We start from the raw sequence: 17231 nt of genomic DNA on the forward strand, positions 1-17231 counted from the left end.
TACCTCAATCCCTGTTACAGTGTTGAATTCCTCAGACGATTCTGTGCAACTGTTTAAAAATATATACATAACTATTTTCTGAACTACAGAGCTAGATGAATTGGTACTGTTAACCTATTTTTAAGCCTGAGGCTTTCACAAGCTTCTAAAGCAAGTATTTCTGCATTGTATTTTCATTTCTGCTTAACCATGTGGTATCAGTTTCCTTTCTCTTTCAGTGATGTAGCAGTCTTCCATTAAGTAGAGAAAAATATTTAGTGGCTGCTTGAAACAATGTTACTATCTTTCTTTTGATGCTCCAGCTTATGAAAACTGTAATGTTTACTGTAGCACCACAAGAAAAGGCAACTCTGTATTACCTAGATACACCTTCCCATCGTGCTCAAAGACATCACTGACAGCCCAAGTGACGCTACCATCAGGGTCATGGAAGCTTGCCACAATGTCTCCTTTGTCATTAATTTCTAAGAACAAGCCATGTTTGTGAAGAAAAATGCTGTAGAATGATAAAGGAGTCACCTGTTTTAGAAAAAGAAATACACAGTATTAACACTTCATTCAAGAGGTGGGAGGGGAAATTCCATGACTAGAAAGAAATGGCAATGGTAATATATTGCTTTCCAGATGTTGCTCTAGTCAGATTCAGCTGTCACTTAATCTTTTGGTAATATCTACTAGAGTGTGTCTAAAGCTGCCAGTCCTGTAATCACTCACTGATCTTAAAGTACAGTCAGTGCCTGCTCGCTCAAGAAGGTGTGGAAGTTGTTTGTACTTATTCCAGCTGCCAAAAGCCATTTTCTAAAAGCAGGAATTAGAGGAACTTGATGGAACACAACTGAATCACCCACTTCAGTGGATTTCCTGTGCAAGTTCTAGGGAGAAGGCAGCATGGTTCTTGGAAAAAGTAGCATGGTTAATCATAACCAGCTCCATGACTCTTGCTTGGCAAGAATGACTTTGTAGAGTTTGATTTCTATAGCAAAATCCTCATATTTTCTGTCAAAGGTTCTTCATTTGCCTTGACAATACCATGTTGCTACAAAGAATGGGCTGAGAGCTTGCAACTACAGACTACTTATTGTCAATACTGATTTTTCTACTTTATAAATGGGTTCTTGGTATTACCACAACAGTAAAACTGCTATGTTTTAAGATGTAAAAAAGAAACCAGCCCTCAAATGTTCCAGAAAAATCAAAGTTAGTATGTGTTGGTATGCTGGCTGGTAAAGATGAAGCAGTCTCTTGCGTTTCCTAATGAAGAATAACAAGTTTTTTCATACTTAAAAAATTAACATTTTTGTGACACTGATAGTTAATACTACACAGTGTCAAAGTTACCTTTGCAATAAATCTCTTCAGGAATGGATATGGTCCTACAGCATCCAGAAAAGGAGAAAAGAAACTAGGAAAGCGAGTAGTAGATATTCCAACTCTGTATAAGCCTGTGTGTGATAATCTGATGTTGTCTGGATACCCAGGCAGGTTGTCCACAAAAACTTCTTTTTTTCCTGCATTAGCTCCGCTCACCCAATAGCTGCAAAAAGGGAATTTTACATGAGTTACAGTGGCTGCTGCAAAATACAGCAAGCTTAACAGCATGGAAGATCCATCATTTTGATTCATGCAAGGAATTTTTCAAGATACAGAAAAGGACTCTGCGGGAAGCAGTAAATGCAAAGAGGCACTAAACTTGAGTAACAACAATTGGTCAAAAAAACCTCATTTTTCTACATGTAACATAAAGAGTATCTCCCAGGTTCTATTAAAAAAAGCTAGTCATGGAAAACGTGCCTCTTAAATGAACACTAACATTAAATTTGGCTTTAGAACTTCCATGAAATAGAAAACTGTTAAAACACTGACTCCCTTTAAAATGGGAAAAATGGGGTGTTATGCTAATCATAATCACGCAGTGACACTTGTCCTCTGAGGTCTGCTGTAACTAATAATGGAGTCATCAGGATAATTGTAATTGAGTCTGAGGGAACTGGGGTCTGATATATCAGTAAATCAGTATAAAAAACATTAGGCAGTGGGAAGAGCAACTGTTAATCTCTACCTAGAATTAACTAAAACCTGTGACTCTTGCAACAGAAAAAAGTTATTTAAACTGAGTTTCCAATAGTAACCCTGTTAACTGCACATCTTCAGTGAAGTAAGGAAAACCAGAAAAGGATGAACATGAAAATCATGTCTATGAATCGATCTAAAAACTTGTAACATAAACTAATATATAACATTTTATTGACATTTAACATACCGTATGATTCTACATATGCTGGTTTCTGCTATTAGTATGTAATCTTCGTAGGGAGACAGTGCAATCCCATTTGCCATGTACAAGCCACTGAGCACCGTTCTTGCTGTTCTTGTTACAGGGTCATAGGCCAAGAGGCGACCAAGATGGTTTGTTTCAATTACCTTAATCAATACATCTAATGAAAAACTAGGCTATCAAAATACCTAGTTTCAATTAGAACAGAAAATATTCAGCAGTTGTGTTAACATAAATTAGATAAAAGCAGACTTTACAAAATGGTAGATGGCATCTTTATAAAAACACTAAAGGAGCAAAGGATTCTGTTCATGTCATTTCCCAGGCTGATCACAGCATTCTTGTAAAAACAGGAACATGGGGGACTGTAGTGTATGGTTTATACAGCCCAGAGTTCTAACTATGCTACTCTGCAGTTCCTGCTTTAGCAAAATATTGAGGCCTATCAGGCTTCTATGAACAACTTCAGATCAAACAAGAAAGCATTCATGAGTGTTCTGCTAAAGCAAGTGAACAGCTGACATTTTACTTCTGATATGAAATAATTTGAATAAGTTTCTTCTGCTACAAATCTGCAGGGCAGCTTTGAATTATATACACATAAGCCCTGTGAAGAGGAAACTGCCTTTATGTTTGTCATTTGTACTGGCAACCCCTTGTCAAGTCTGAAATACTAAACAGCAAAGATGATGTACTACCACACAATAATTCTGACAGCTTTAAGAAACAGCAAGTGGCACATAAGAGAGTTCAACTATTCTGGGGTTTTTTCCCCTTTTAATAACTTGGATCTTGATTCCCACCCCTTAAATATATTTCCCTTCGTGTGATTTTTCTCCTGGCTTAACTTTATCCACAGTTCTGGTAGTAAAGACGAGACTCAGTGTAAACTTTATGTCTGTGACCTCACTGAATTTCAGCTTTACAGACAGTTCTAGATAAAGTTTTCCTCAAAGGCTATGACTACACAGAAGAGATACCTTCAAGTACACCGGCAATTAGCTACCTTGCATTTACTGCAGTACAAGAGCATGCTTGTAGACAGATACCAGAGAGAAACTAACAAGCTGTAAAAATCCAGACTGTAGTGTATGGCATGACAATTTCTTTGGGTAGTCATACCAAGAGGTTTTTTTCAGGAAAAGCAGCTACAAAATAGCACAGCCCATCCCCTGCCCCAGGGCTCCAGCAGCTGCATTCATAGCATGCTTGGCTAAAACACAAGCCCAGTCGAAAAAAGCTTGTCTCTTCTGCATCCTAGTACATGGTGTTGCCAGCACAAAAATTAACACTTAAGCTGCCCAAACAAATGGCTACAATGATTACCTCATCTCACCTCATATTTGTGATGTCGTCTTTCCCACTTGCTACTTGAATCCGTAAAATAAATCAAATTTTTCTTTGATATTTCTAAGCCATTTAGGAATTTGAAAGGCAGCCCATCCACACCTAGTTAATAAAAATGACTACTGATTAAAATAAGTGCAAAACCACCAAGTGTTCAAAATTATTCAGATCCACACAAGCTTAATATTTCAGACATTGCAATTCCAAATGTCATAGTTAATGCTATCCTTAATTTGTCCCAAGCTGAAGTCCAAGTCCCAAATTACTTTCATTTGCAGGGAAACATGTTCAGGTTGCAGCTCAACATAACACATACCAAACCAAAAGCCTCTGACAAATATAATTGCTTTTGTTTTCCTCTTTTTTAAACAAATCTTAAAAATACAAAGCCAATGGGCTTTCAATCGGTCCCAGTTCCCCACCCAGTAGTACTGACGTCAACTGATTAAAGTGCCTCAATCTTCCAATTTATATGTAAGCATGAAGACCAAATCCAGGATCAATCTACTTCCCCGCTAACTATAGCATCACCTTTTTCACTCGGCAGCAGGAGGGTTTTTTCTCCTGTCCTTGGATTGACTTTGTACAGGCCTAAGTATGAATCCACCACAATCACGTTACCGTCCTGATCCATTCGGACACCATGGGGCCGGCCACATATTGGTTCATAGTCTGGAGTTCCTGAGATACAAATAGGAGAATGTGTAAGACCAGGAGGTTGACAAAATGAAGATCCTGAAAATGCAAAGGCTGAAAAGCACTAAACTACCATCCTTGAATAAACTACATCCTTAAAAGCTTCCTTAAACTGTCTCTAAAAGTAAGTTGCAATGGAAGTGACCGTATAACATCACTCTAGTCATCTCTGTTCCTTATTACTTAAGAAAAAAATTTGCTGCCAACCTTCAAAGAAATTCAGCTCTACTCTGTTTCCCAGACAACTTTAAAGATGACTGAAAAACTGGTAGGATTACTAAATCAGTGGGGGAAAAAAAAGATTAGCTGCTGTTTATTTTATATCCCCAAGAAAAAGATGGGAGAAAGCCGCTTTTAGGAAAGATTTAACTACTTCCCTTCAGCTGAGGGGCCCAAGTGCCACGGGTCACATGAGAGTCCTATATAATCCTCAGGTAAAACTACAAAAAACAGATCTACCATGTTTAGTATTTTTATAGTGAGTAATCTTCCTGAAAGCAGTGAAATTAGTAAAGCTTGACACCCTGCAGTTTTGTGACCTAATGCCCTCTACTCCCATGTATTCCCCCCTAGTACTCCAGTAAGCAAGGGACAACATCCATTGCAGCTCACTAGAGCTGTAACAGATCATTAACACAAGCTGACTGATTGACTGACAGCTGCCAAAAAGTTAACAGCTGAGTTCTGATTTTGCTCTGAATGGATCAATCATTTTTGGTTTCTTAACCTGTCAGTTATTTACATAAGCCTCAAAACAGTTCAGTAATCTTTGAGAATTCTTTCAAATTCAGTCAAGACTAGCCCATAGCACAGGGACTTTGGGGACAGGGAAAGCACCTACATAACTGTCACAGGTTTATGAAACGAGGCTAAAGCCAACCAGCTATTTTAATGGCCTTTCAGGCCTGCTTGATTCATCAAAAACAAACAGGATAAAAACATAAACATTTCAGTGTTTGTCTTCCTCGTTTACACATAAGGAAAGAAAATGCAACCTTGTAGTCCAGTTACTGGTGATGGTACCAGGACATGCTATTCTGAGTCTTCAATTCTTTTGTAAGATTTGAACTGTTTCTAAAATACATTTTGATCTTGAGGCAGGAAAATAATTGGATAAATCCTGTCTTTAGACCACCCTCAAAAAGCTTTGTATAGAAGGACTTCTCTAAAATGTTGTTCATTTAAATACAAATGGCAATCCAAGGCAAGTCAGTCTCAAGGGCTGGAGAAGTGTGCCATTATGCCTTAATCTTGCCTACATTAAGAAAAAACACGATAGCAGGCTTCTCTTACAAATTTTCATAAAAGAATCAGAAAACATTAACGGTAGCTAAAATAGCACTGCAATTTCTCATTCAGTGACATTTATATGAACAAGTTTGTTGTCATTTTCACATCAAAACTGTCGCTCACCACATTCAGGCATATCCTGCCCCATTTGAGTAATGAAATGCAGCTGGCCACCACTGATCATCCATAGTTTCCCATCCACAGTACCAGTGTAGATATTACCTTAAAATAAGTATATTAGAAGACTGTTTTAAAAGGGACCAAGGCAAATAAAACTTACTAGAAAAGAAGGACAATTCCTCATTATTGTGAGCCCTTCCTTTCTCTTAATTTATATATTCCATGCACACACAAAGCAATGAAACAGCCAGTAAAACATACAGCTTAAATATATTTTTATAAGGCAGAAAGAGCAATAATAAGTTGGTGATTAGAAAAAATAGGAATTGTTCATATGTTTATTTTAAATAAATATAAAACATTAAAAGCTATCTTACGACTCCTCTGGGATAGCAGCAAAGGCATCAAGGACTGGACTAAAGATTCGTAGGGATGTTCTCTTACTGTCAGTGAAAATCAGGGAAAGCATTAGCAGAGCTCACATGATCTACCTTTTTGTCCTGAGGGTTCTGCCATGTTACCAGCTAGCTAAAATGTTCAGCAGGCAAAAGGAAAACATTACAATGACTGATCCAAAACAAGAAAGTAATCCTTCTCCTAGGACATTAAAATCCTAAGCAAAAAAACCAAGTGTGTTTTGGTTTTGGTTTTTTGACCCTGTTTTGCTTTGGTTTTGAACTACCAGAATAATACCAAAAAATGTGTAAGTTTTCGTTAAAGGACTAAGCACTTTTTTTTATTGGATACCTGCTTAGCAGTTGCTTTCTCCTCTGCTTTTAAAGGCAAAAACCTCACAGGAAGTCTTCAAATCTTTTGACGTTGTATTTTCAAAACCTTCTGTGTTGAGTATCAAAGAGAAAACACTAGCAGTGATTAAGCCCCACCTTTGAAAAATAGTGTCCTCCTACCTTCTGACTAGTCCAGGCTCTGAAATAGTACAATGCACATGACCAGTCCTAGGCTTACTGTTCAACAAAATACACTTTTAGTGTAAATTCTGTTAACTGTCTGGAAATATTCCTCTGATATGTCTTTTATTTACATAGATTGAAGTAAAGTAGACATTATTTTCTTTAGGTGTGACCTGCATTTTCACCCTGGCCTTGTTTGCATTTAAAAATGTGCACTGTCATTTGGCAACAGGTGTTAAAAGACACTGCATAGAAGTTATGCTATCTTTCCATGCCAATATTACTAAAAAACCATGGATTCTGACTTTGTCTAAAGAGCATTTACACCAGAGCAGATAAACAGCTATAAAAATGTCTAGCATCTGCTCACACATCTATGGAAAAATGTTATGAGCAAAGAGGACAGATTCTCACAGTATCAGCTGTCAGATCTAGATTAAAAGAATTGTCTAGGATTACTGGCATACAGAAAACACCTGTTTATCCAAAGGGAGAACTTCAGAGCCACTGTTCAATACGACAACTTTGCCTGGGAAAAAACAGAGGCTGAATCTTGCTGTCATAAAATATACTGGCATTCCAATGCCTCCCGAGGCATGTTGGAAACAGCTGAAATTTCTGATCACATACCAGATTCTGTATTTAAAGAATTGTAATGCTATTTTCTATCATGCTATGCACTAGACTATGATGCTATATTTAGATTTATATAGTTAGCGCAAGTGGGTTTTGCACTAGACTTCTCTCATGGGTATTTGTAGTAAAGTGAAGGCAAAACAGAACTATTCTAACTACCCATAATATCCTGTCTTATTCATATAGAAAACAGCATTTACCTAAATCAGGCAACATCACCACAACACTTAAAACAACCTTGGGTCATATTGTATGATTTCAACTGACTGAATCCAGTCTCCTAAAACATCCTTAAATGCAAGGAAGATACACGGTAGCATTAACACACTCAAGAAAAATTGAACCAAAACACTATTTTATACAGCATCATGAAAGAGATTAGATTTGGCAACACAGAGCATTTGCAGGATTAGTCCTCATATTTAAAATATGCTCTGCAAAATTCCAGTTGTGAACACTACCCTTTCTGAAAGTTGTAGAGGAAGAAGTGGGAAACAAAAAGTGTGATAAAAAGACAATTTAAAACAGCACCTTTGAGGAAAGCAGGAATGAAACAGCTTTGAGAAGACATTTGCTTGGAATGGGTGCCTCAATGCAAGGTGTTGAGCTAGGTCCCTTCCAGGCCTATGCTACTATGACTGAAAATGCTTCCAATTTCAGCTTGCACAATGGCAAACAAGAACGTTCCAGATGATGACCTCTCACCTCTGTAGCACACAACACAAGACAGTATCTTTCAGACAAACATGTCTGGGGCTATTCAATATTTCCTTGAAAAATACCATAAAACTAGCACCAGCAGTAAGGGAGGGTGTCTGAACTGCCTGGCTCGAACCACTCTGGGCTGGGAGTTGCCTGCTTCTCCCTACTGGCTACTGCAGGAGTCTATTTTACCCACTTACACATCAAGAAGAAAACAATTCCTCCAGAACAGGTAAGTCCCAAGTCCACAGCAGTAAACCTGTGTCCTAAACAGAAGATCACAGTGTGTCTCCTCTATTTGGCTTGAACTTTCATTGCAATCCCTACTTTAGTCACACTCTGGGTAAGAGAGTTGTTGGAAAGATGCAAAACATGCTACACCGCTTCAGCCCTCTGCTTCCCACCATCTCTAAGGTTCCTACACCTACCATTTTGCAATCTCACAGCTGCCAGACTACGAAGATGAATTACGTGGATAAGTAAGAGGAGGTTTTTTGTGACAGTGAAAAGTTCTTTCATATTCCAAGCTGCTCTAAAAATATGTTTTTGAGAACTATGCAAATTTTAGAACCATTCCATTTGCCTTCCCTCTCTGGCTCCGTGTTCAATAAGAGCTTTTGAAATAAGAGCGTGCTGAACTCAGTGACTGAGCTCAAGCAGCAAATTAACACTGCTTTTGGAGACTTGAAACAGAAAAAGAACAAAAACCAACGCAAGCTTACCACTAGTTCCATGTCAAAAGCCCAAGCTTAGACTCACATTTAGAAGAATTCCCACAAAAATCTTTAACTGTTTTTGCATGTTACTTTTAGAGAATATGCCATTTTATACCTTTTTAAAATTATCTTTTAATAAGACTTCTATATGTCGCCAATTTGTGGGTGTATGTTTTTTAATATAGCAGTAGGACGTTCACTGTGTCCTTGGGAGCAGCAGATAACAAAATGTTCTGGAATATTTCCAGGGAAATGTTTACAAATGTGAAGATATGGAAGAACATACAATTATCTTAATATTTTTGGAGCAATCATTTAGCAAACATTCCTATTTTACTTTCTTTGGATTTAATTCTTAATTCTTGGATTTAACTTCTTAAGTCTTCTATTTTAATAACTTGACCAAGCAGACGTATCAGATGTATAATATGTAGCAGAGGTATATAACTTTACCCATATGGAAGTTATCTACTTGCCTTCATCATCAACAGTAAAAGACTCAGGACCTTTCAGTTGACCCGTGAAGATTCTTTGTCCACTCTGAAGCTTTTTATTCACTTGCAGTGATCCAACTAAGGCAGGAGGTGGCTTTTCAAAACTGCACCAAATGAATAATAAATGTGAGAGACAAGACAACGTTGGACTATAAAATTATTTGAAGAGAAAATAATAGGACTTTATTCCAGAGATACTAGTAACAAGGAATTCTCTTTTTTTAAAGAATTTGTTAAAACTATTAGTGTTTGTTAAAACTATTACTTCAAACTAAATTAACAATTCTGTGGAGCTTGCAGGCCCAGGCTAAAAAGAATACAGACTTTAGGTTTGGGTTTTTTTCTGAAATCAATACCAACACAAAATTGCCATCATCCTAGAGAGTTTTATTCCCTATCATTAGTCTGACATCTACTACCGATCTCTCTACGTGTATGTATGAATACTGCACTGGTCAGCACTGTTATGCCTGAAATTCACTTGTTTAAGAAAGCATTTCTATTTTCCAGTTTTATATGAGAAACACAACTTCTGCATATGAAATTAAGTAGCATGCTTTATATGCTCCTGCAGGTTGAAAAGTATAAAAGAAGTTTTGAAAGCACAGGTATTTCCCAACAAGCACAAGTATGCTATTAAACTTTAAAATGTAGCAGGGAAACATACATGAATGGTTCTGGATCAATGGGAGATGGTAAAAAGTAAATGCTAGCAAAAATCACAAGGACTGCAGCTGGAAACCCCCACGCTGGGAACCTGGGAGGAAAAGAAAACAATTGTATATCATGCACATACAGGAGGAGGGCAGGAAGGGAAAAAGAAGAGTCCTTTTTTTTTTTTTTTTTCCAAAAGTTAAAAAATTTCAGTACTAAAAGTTAAGACTAAAGGAAGACAAAGCAGACTGCAACAACCTGGCAATCCCTGCCATGGAGAGAAGTGGCCCTGCTGCTCCACAGGCAGTACTGCTGTCTTGCTCTGTCTCCACGCTGGAGCTCTTCAGTCTCCAGACAGGTGATCCAGTCAAAAGCCACAAGGTTTCTTTTGCCAAGTTGTGTTTCTAGTAGTACATAACTGCTGTAGGCAGAGACCCAAGCCCAGTTACTTGTGTGGTGAGCAACTTTGATGACTCTAGTATCTTTAAGGCCTTTTACCAAACTTACCCCAGCCGAGTATTGGAGTATTTGCTATTAATGGGTTTTAACAAGTGCATACATAGTCATAATATGGTTGTTACACACATGAAGCTATGAGGTCTCACATGAATCAACTTTCAAGGAACTGGTCAAACCATTATCTCCTCCATTGCAGGGCTGCAATGCCCACGGAAGAGCAACAGAGAGACCAAAGCGATGACCAAAGTAACAATTCAACTAGAGAGGATGAAACCATTTTTAAGAAACACAAAATAAGTAACCAGAAAATTAAACATACTAGTTGCCAGAGAAAACCACTAAAATGCCTTTAAAGATAAAAAGGGGCAAAAGGCACTTGCTGAGAAGGGAGGACCTGAGGATCACCTCCAGCCCAGGACACTTCCTCGCTGTATTCACCTCGTGTTTCTGCAGGAGGTTTTTTTGCACGAAGAAACCACTCGACCGTGAGCTTTCCCACCCAACTACGGCGGGACAGCACCCACTGCGAGCCCGCGGCTGCGCTCCCTCTACGGCGGAATCGGGTCCCTGAGGGCACAAGAAAGCCCCGCTCCGGCCCTGCCCGCCGTCTTCCCGAGGCAGAACATGGCGGGCCCGCTGCCCTCGGCTCTCTCCGCATCCCCCACCACTGCCCTCCCGGGGGAGACCTCTCCTCACGCACCGCCGCCGGCCCTCCCACCGAGCCCACCGCTTACATGGCGTCGCGGCGGGCGGCCTCCGCCTCGGAGGACGGCTCGGCGGTGGGCGGGCGGACGCCCGCCCGCCGCCGAGCCGTCCTCCGAGGCGGAGGCCGCCCGCCCTCCTCAGAGAAGAGGCGGCCCCGGCGGCGGGAATTGCCTCAGCGCCGCCCGCCCTCCTCAGAGAAGAGGCGGCCCCGGCGGCGGGAATTGCCTCAGCGCCGCCCGCCCTCCTCAGAGAAGAGGCGGCCCCGGCGGCGGGAATTGCCTCAGCGCCGCCCGGGCGGGAAACGGGAGCGGCTCCTCCTCCGGCGGAGGGGCGGAGTGTGAGGTAAATGTGGGAAAGAGAAAGGAAACTTCGAGGTATGTGCGTCGATTTCAAAAGGTTGGATTTTTTTTTTTCCTTGTATTTGAGAAAAACCGATTGGTTTAGTTTTCCTGTATGACTCTTCAGGAAAATCAGGAGACAAAATTACAATATGTATACAAGTATGACTAGAAAACATACACTGAAATGTATCTGTTGTTCTAGGCAAACCTTAGCTTACACTTAGGGCAAGCTGCACCTCCCCCCACTCATTGCTACGAGGAAGTCTCGTTCGGCATCAAAGTGATCAAAACACGAGCTTCAGGTAACAGAAAAAAATAAACACACATCACATAACTAAGTATTGCCAACTTCAACTTTAATAATGGAACCATCACTTTTTGCCATTTCAGTAATAACTTTAAGGGGAATAAAAACTTCCCTACAAAAATAAAACTAAGCTTGTCAAAATTATAAATAGTTTAAATGTTTGTTTTTAAAGACATACATTTGAATGTTTCCCTGCATCCCCCTTCCCCCCCTCCCATATCATTTAATCATTCTGGTACCATCATATAATGAAATGAAAAGAGTTTTGCAACAAAAGCTCTGACAGTTCAATTTGATGCAAAAATTAAAAAAAGAGAAAAACTGACAGCATGGCCATTTCCTTTAAATTAAAGCTGTTGTAATCGCCAGTGTATAAAAAAAAGAAAAAATAACCCCACACATGACATCTTACAATAATTAACCATGGACTAAGACAAAATTAAAATATAAGTTTATTTTGGTCCCCCACCCCCACCCTCACCCCCTTCACCCCAAATCAAGACTCATAGTGCATACAACACTGATTGAGGTTTTTGGCTAAAGTAAATGCAGATGCGCCTACTTAAAAGACTGATAGTTTAGTTCAAGTAAAAACAAAGTTCACATATTTTTATACTCCACTTTTAAACTCAAACAGTGTTTAAATCTGAGCAACAAATGGTTCAATATTGACAGCGATTATGTAATGATTACATAGTTATGGGCAGATATGTAAATTAAGTAGATGTTAACAGAATACCCACCAACATGCTGCTGCATTCATAGAAAAACAAATTGTAACAAAACATAAAAGCATTCCCTGAACCATTATAAAGTGTCTCACTTGAGGATAATGTTACTAACTCACACATGCACTACAATGTTACATGTGAAATTAAAAAACAAACAAGATATGCCTTATATATACTTTATAGTTAGTCCTACCCTTAATTTCTCTTAACACTTTAAAACAATATGATTGTCTCATTAAGCTTGCAAATTCTTTTTACCAAAAAAAACCTATGAAGAGGTTAAAAAAAAGTCTTACTAAGGAAAGGAAACAAAGGCACAATTACATCAAATTAAGGGGAAGAACAGAAGCATCTTGGAGTTTCACACAGTATCCATTAGATGTCACCAAAGTTTTAACAATTCCTTGGGAATTTAAAACAAACACCCTAAGAATGGAGGGGAAAAAACAAAACCAACTTCTGCTGCTCTTAAATTGTTAGCACTCCTCCACCTCCCCACCCCCCACCCCCCCCCAATATATAACTCATTTCCTCTCTGGCATGATGATGACTAAAGTATCAGTTACTCAAATCTGCCTCATGCTTGTATTGCACACCCACTTCTTTGGTTTCCTTTGAACGTGCTTTTTTTTAGATAAATAACTCTGAAAGAACAACAATTATATTTACAGTAAAGTAAAAAGTTTTCTTGCTACATTTTTCCTACTTTTAAATCAAGTAAATCAGCAGTCTGCAGGATTTGGTAATCAGTTTTTCAATTAAGAATTTAAAAACCATAAGGAAAAAAACTCTCTGAATTACTAAAAGCAAGAGTTACTAAGCTCAGTCACCAACACAGCCAAGAAATGTTAATTTTCTGCTAAGCTGGAAACATGAATAAGAAATTCTACTTTCTTTGCCTGACTGAGCCTTTAACAAACAAAGAAGCAGAGGAAGCTGTTTTCGTCTTTCAGATATAATTCAAAATTATCCAGCCTAAAAACCAATTGCTGAGCCAGAGGAAAGATCTGACTTACAATAAAGACCAAATGCATCTGTAGTTACAGCTTATGTCTAAACACTTGCTCGATGGGTATTTCTCACAGAGTTATCTGAGACATTGACCACTCTTCAGAATTCAAGTAAGCAGCTTTTTAGCTTTGCTGCACTTTTTGCTATGCATTTATGGAACCAGCTTCTCCAGTAATGGCTTATATGTGCAGCTCCATTTCCATTCTTATTTAGCTTTTGCCTCTCATTCCTTCCCATTATTTCTATTATCTTTATTTCTTTTCCAGTGTGGATTTATGCAGTTAAAAAAAACCATAAAACTTAATCACAATATTATAACATCCTAAAACTTTAACCTTGTAGAATTAGTATTTTAACTTTCCTCTGTATAAATACTATTTCCATTTAAAACCAGTCCTCCTCTGTCAGCTGTTAAGAGTTCTCCTCCCTCAACTCTTACCTTCTTTTCAACTTTCTCTTTACCTTCTCCAGAAAGACCACTTTAAAGCCTTCCACAAATTTCACAGAACAAACCACAAGCTCTCATATGCCTCCCATCTATAACAGTTCTCTCACAAATTATACAGTAACTATGTGAAAACAGAAAGGTAGTGCAAATCAATTTCATCTCAAAGATAGTGCTTCAACTAATTCTTGTCCAGACCGTTTTATTTTTTTTTAACCCATCTATTTGCACACCCTTATTTGTAAAGCTACCATTAAAGCAAAGAAAAAAAATAAAATCTTATTTCATAGCATCCTAGAAAATTGATTACAGTTTCACAGCTTGCACCAAGATAACTTGGAAAGCTCTCTAGGCACAGAGAGGGTTGCAAACTGATGTACAAACATGCAGAATCCCTTACTTGTGGGTGCAAGATGCTAAGTGACCTGGCTTATGGAACTAAGTCTATAGCAAAATTCAGGTACCCTGGCATCACAAAACAGTCTTCCGAATAAAGAAAACTACTCTCTGCTGCTCTTTGTACATTGGGTTTGGCATGCTATATTGACATTTGGTAGCGTGCATTTTTCCTGAGTGTCCTTTGGCCCCCTTTTAACCAGGTTTCCACACCCCACCAAGGGCTTCTTCAAGTTTGTCTCTGTAGGCTGCGTAACGCTTCCTTAAGATTTGCAGTTGCTCATTTTCCTCTTTGTCCAGTATACGCAAGAAGTTTTGCAGTTCAGGAATACTAAAAGCTTCCCACTGGAAAGAGAAAAAGAGAAAAGGGTGGATGAGATGAACAGAAAATACACACGTAGTTTATATGTACTGTACTTTTAAACAAAACCTCAGACACAAAACAATTTCAAACTGAAACAGTATTGGGCACCCTCCTTGCAAATCTTAAGGGATCTGGAAACATTTTACTCTTTTAAACTGTTTTTTGTTCTGCAAGTAACAATGGATCAGTCTAACCACAGATGAAATGTTTACAAAAGGCACAAAGTAAATAGAACAAGGAAAAAAAAACCTGCTTCCAAAAAATGGATCGTCTTGCCAGCACAGATCAAACAGAAGCCCACTCATCCATGAAGTTAAACACACACACAAAACCCGCATGGGCATTACGTACCATGACTTCTCCAGTTTCATGCTCACGTAGAACAAAACTGAGCATTTCTGTCCTGGGGCCTGCCACCAAACGCAGGTAGAGGGGATGTTCCCGGTCTGACAGCTTGCATGTATAAACTGCATGAGAAGAAATCATGATATTATCACCTTTACTAATGATGCTTCAAGTGCTTTGAATGATTAATGCTAGCTAATGTTAGAAAATTTCAGATATGCATGTGTAGCCACAAAATTTACACATTCTACATACTGTCTACAATATTAGTCTACATACCGGTTTTGAGCAAATGAGTTTTAGGGAGAAGCTGAGCACATGACTGATGGTAACAGTGCAACACTACATTCACACAGGAAAGAAATGGCCTCTAGTCAACACAGTATACCATCTGCATACATGCAGGGGAAAAAGCACAAGGAAAAAATACAACACAGCTCTGTTGCTATAACTAAGCACTTAAGACATCATAGCTGTGGTATCACCATTCTGATACCTTTTCTATTTAAAATCTCATACACAAAGTCTAAGAGACAACTCTGCCTGCCTGACACAGTTGATGTGGCTGACAGCCAGAAACATCTGAGCTCCTGAAACTGCTCTCAATGTCCACAGAAGGCAGCAGATTCTAAGTGCAAGAACACAACGTTGGCAAAACATACTTTTCACTAAAAATACCTTTTGCACCTTCTGGTATTTCCAAATACAACATACAACAAACTTTCTTAAGGGCAGTCATTGCACTGGGAGAGCCATGTGCACTAATTAACACACACGAACACAATGCACATGCCCATGATGCTCATCACCTTGAGAGCTGTCTGCCAATGCAAGGACTTCAGGTATCACAGACACCAAGGTTTCTCTTTTTAAAAATCTGTCCTGTAATTTAATCTCACAAAACTGCAGTGTATCAAGCTAGCTGAAATGTAGAGCCTGATACAGGGGCATATTAAATAAAATATAACAGACTACAAGGCACAGGAGATCTGTGTGGATGGTTTAGTAGCTTCTTATGTGAATTATCCTGAAATATCCCCAAATAATTTACTCTCTTACACATGCTACTTTTCGTAAGGAAAAAAGACAAGAGAGCAAGATTGTCACCTCCATTTATCTGAGCTCTTCCACCCTGCTTATTTCAAGTACTCCTACAGCACAACTCCCTCCCCAAACCGCTTCACTACCAAAATGTCACAAGCCTAACTTATACCTTGGTCTTCCTTGTGACAGCGTTTATAAAGTGCAAACTTTGCAGGGTTGTCAGCCACGAAAAACTTTTTGAGCAAGGCCTCAATAACTTCACGAACAGTATTGGTGCTGCTGATGTGAAGGGTATTCACGCAGCCATCCGGCAAGTAAAAAGCAGTTTCGTTATTGCCGTGAGCACACCTCCCCTGGCTCTGGGAAGACTGCACAGTGATCGGTCTGCATAGTTCCATCTGAACTTTGATGAAGCCAGTGTAAATCCCATTCGCGTTCTGCAACAGGAGGAAAGTATTGGACTGTTAAAGTCAGTAATGACCAGTTGTGACACATTAGTGGATTATTAACTAGCAGATTAAAATGGTCATAGAGAACACAATTTAATATCTGATGTCTCATAGGAAAGATATTGTTTCAATAACTCAGACATTTAGTCTTTTTGGTATATCTGCTGAATATTATTTTTTTTTCTTAATAATAACTACTGAAATTCTCTAAGAGAATTAGGAACTCTTTAAGCAAAAGGTACTACAAACTAGTGGTAAGTTTTCATGTTAGGAGAGAACTATGAAGTAAAAAAGACCACTAACGTGCATCTTCAACAATAGATTTTATGCAGAAATACAGAAATTATCTCCCACATTTTAGCTGTGCTTGTTAAAATAGTCTAGGGCATTTAGATGCTCAAATCCTGTTGCAATTAAAAAAGAACCAGAATAAATGCCAATCTAATCAACATTTCAAATTATTTATTCCAGTTGCTTCTGAAAGACAGAATAGCAAAATTGATCAAACCTTACTGAGCTAGAAAACTTCAGCCAATCTGGTTTTAGGCATAGTAAGTCCTGACCCACATGCAGACATATAACAAAAATCTTCTTAGTACACAGTTGTACTTACACGGTTTAAGCATATAGTGGAATTTCAAAATTTCCGTATACTATACGCCCATAGGAATACATAATATATCAGAAAATCTGGACAATGCAACGACTGAGTAACAGCTTGCTAGGCAGATAGATGTGAATTTTAATAAAATGGTCTGCAGTAGGCTGGACTGAGCCTTAAACCTGGTCTACA

The 17231-nt window shown here is 38.7% G+C and overlaps 2 protein-coding genes across 12 annotated transcripts in view; both read right to left on the reverse strand.

Moving 5' to 3' along the window:
- The window catches only part of LOC142045003 (adipocyte plasma membrane-associated protein-like), a 21936-nt gene extending 10843 nt beyond the window's left edge, over positions 1 to 11093 (reverse strand). Inside the window, exons 1-10 of one of the 9 annotated variants that reach the window (XM_075058079.1) lie at positions 11035 to 11093; positions 10100 to 10262; positions 9855 to 9944; positions 9170 to 9291; positions 5732 to 5830; positions 4154 to 4303; positions 3612 to 3724; positions 2261 to 2421; positions 1339 to 1534; positions 360 to 519 (exon numbers count right to left, since the gene is read on the reverse strand). In XM_075058079.1, the coding sequence (XP_074914180.1) occupies positions 360 to 519; positions 1339 to 1534; positions 2261 to 2421; positions 3612 to 3724; positions 4154 to 4303; positions 5732 to 5830; positions 9170 to 9291; positions 9855 to 9944; positions 10100 to 10116 (1108 nt within the window). In that variant the 5' untranslated portion in view covers positions 10117 to 10262; positions 11035 to 11093. The other 8 variants (XM_075058082.1, XM_075058081.1, XM_075058078.1 and 5 more) reach the window with 8 other exon arrangements.
- A 592-nt stretch (positions 11094 to 11685) lies between these two features.
- The window catches only part of RASSF3 (Ras association domain family member 3), a 53832-nt gene continuing 48286 nt past the window's right edge, over positions 11686 to 17231 (reverse strand). For all 3 annotated transcript variants that reach the window (XM_075057816.1, XM_075057818.1, XM_075057819.1), the window contains 3 exons: positions 16159 to 16426; positions 14952 to 15067; positions 11686 to 14581 (listed from right to left, as the gene is read on the reverse strand). In XM_075057816.1, coding sequence (XP_074913917.1) covers positions 14432 to 14581; positions 14952 to 15067; positions 16159 to 16426 — 534 coding nt within the window. In that variant the 3' untranslated portion in view covers positions 11686 to 14431. The remainder of the gene's footprint in view (positions 14582 to 14951; positions 15068 to 16158; positions 16427 to 17231) is intronic.

The sequence above is a fragment of the Buteo buteo genome, chromosome 26 (genome assembly GCF_964188355.1).
Source record: "Buteo buteo chromosome 26, bButBut1.hap1.1, whole genome shotgun sequence".
NCBI lineage: Eukaryota > Metazoa > Chordata > Aves > Accipitriformes > Accipitridae > Buteo > Buteo buteo.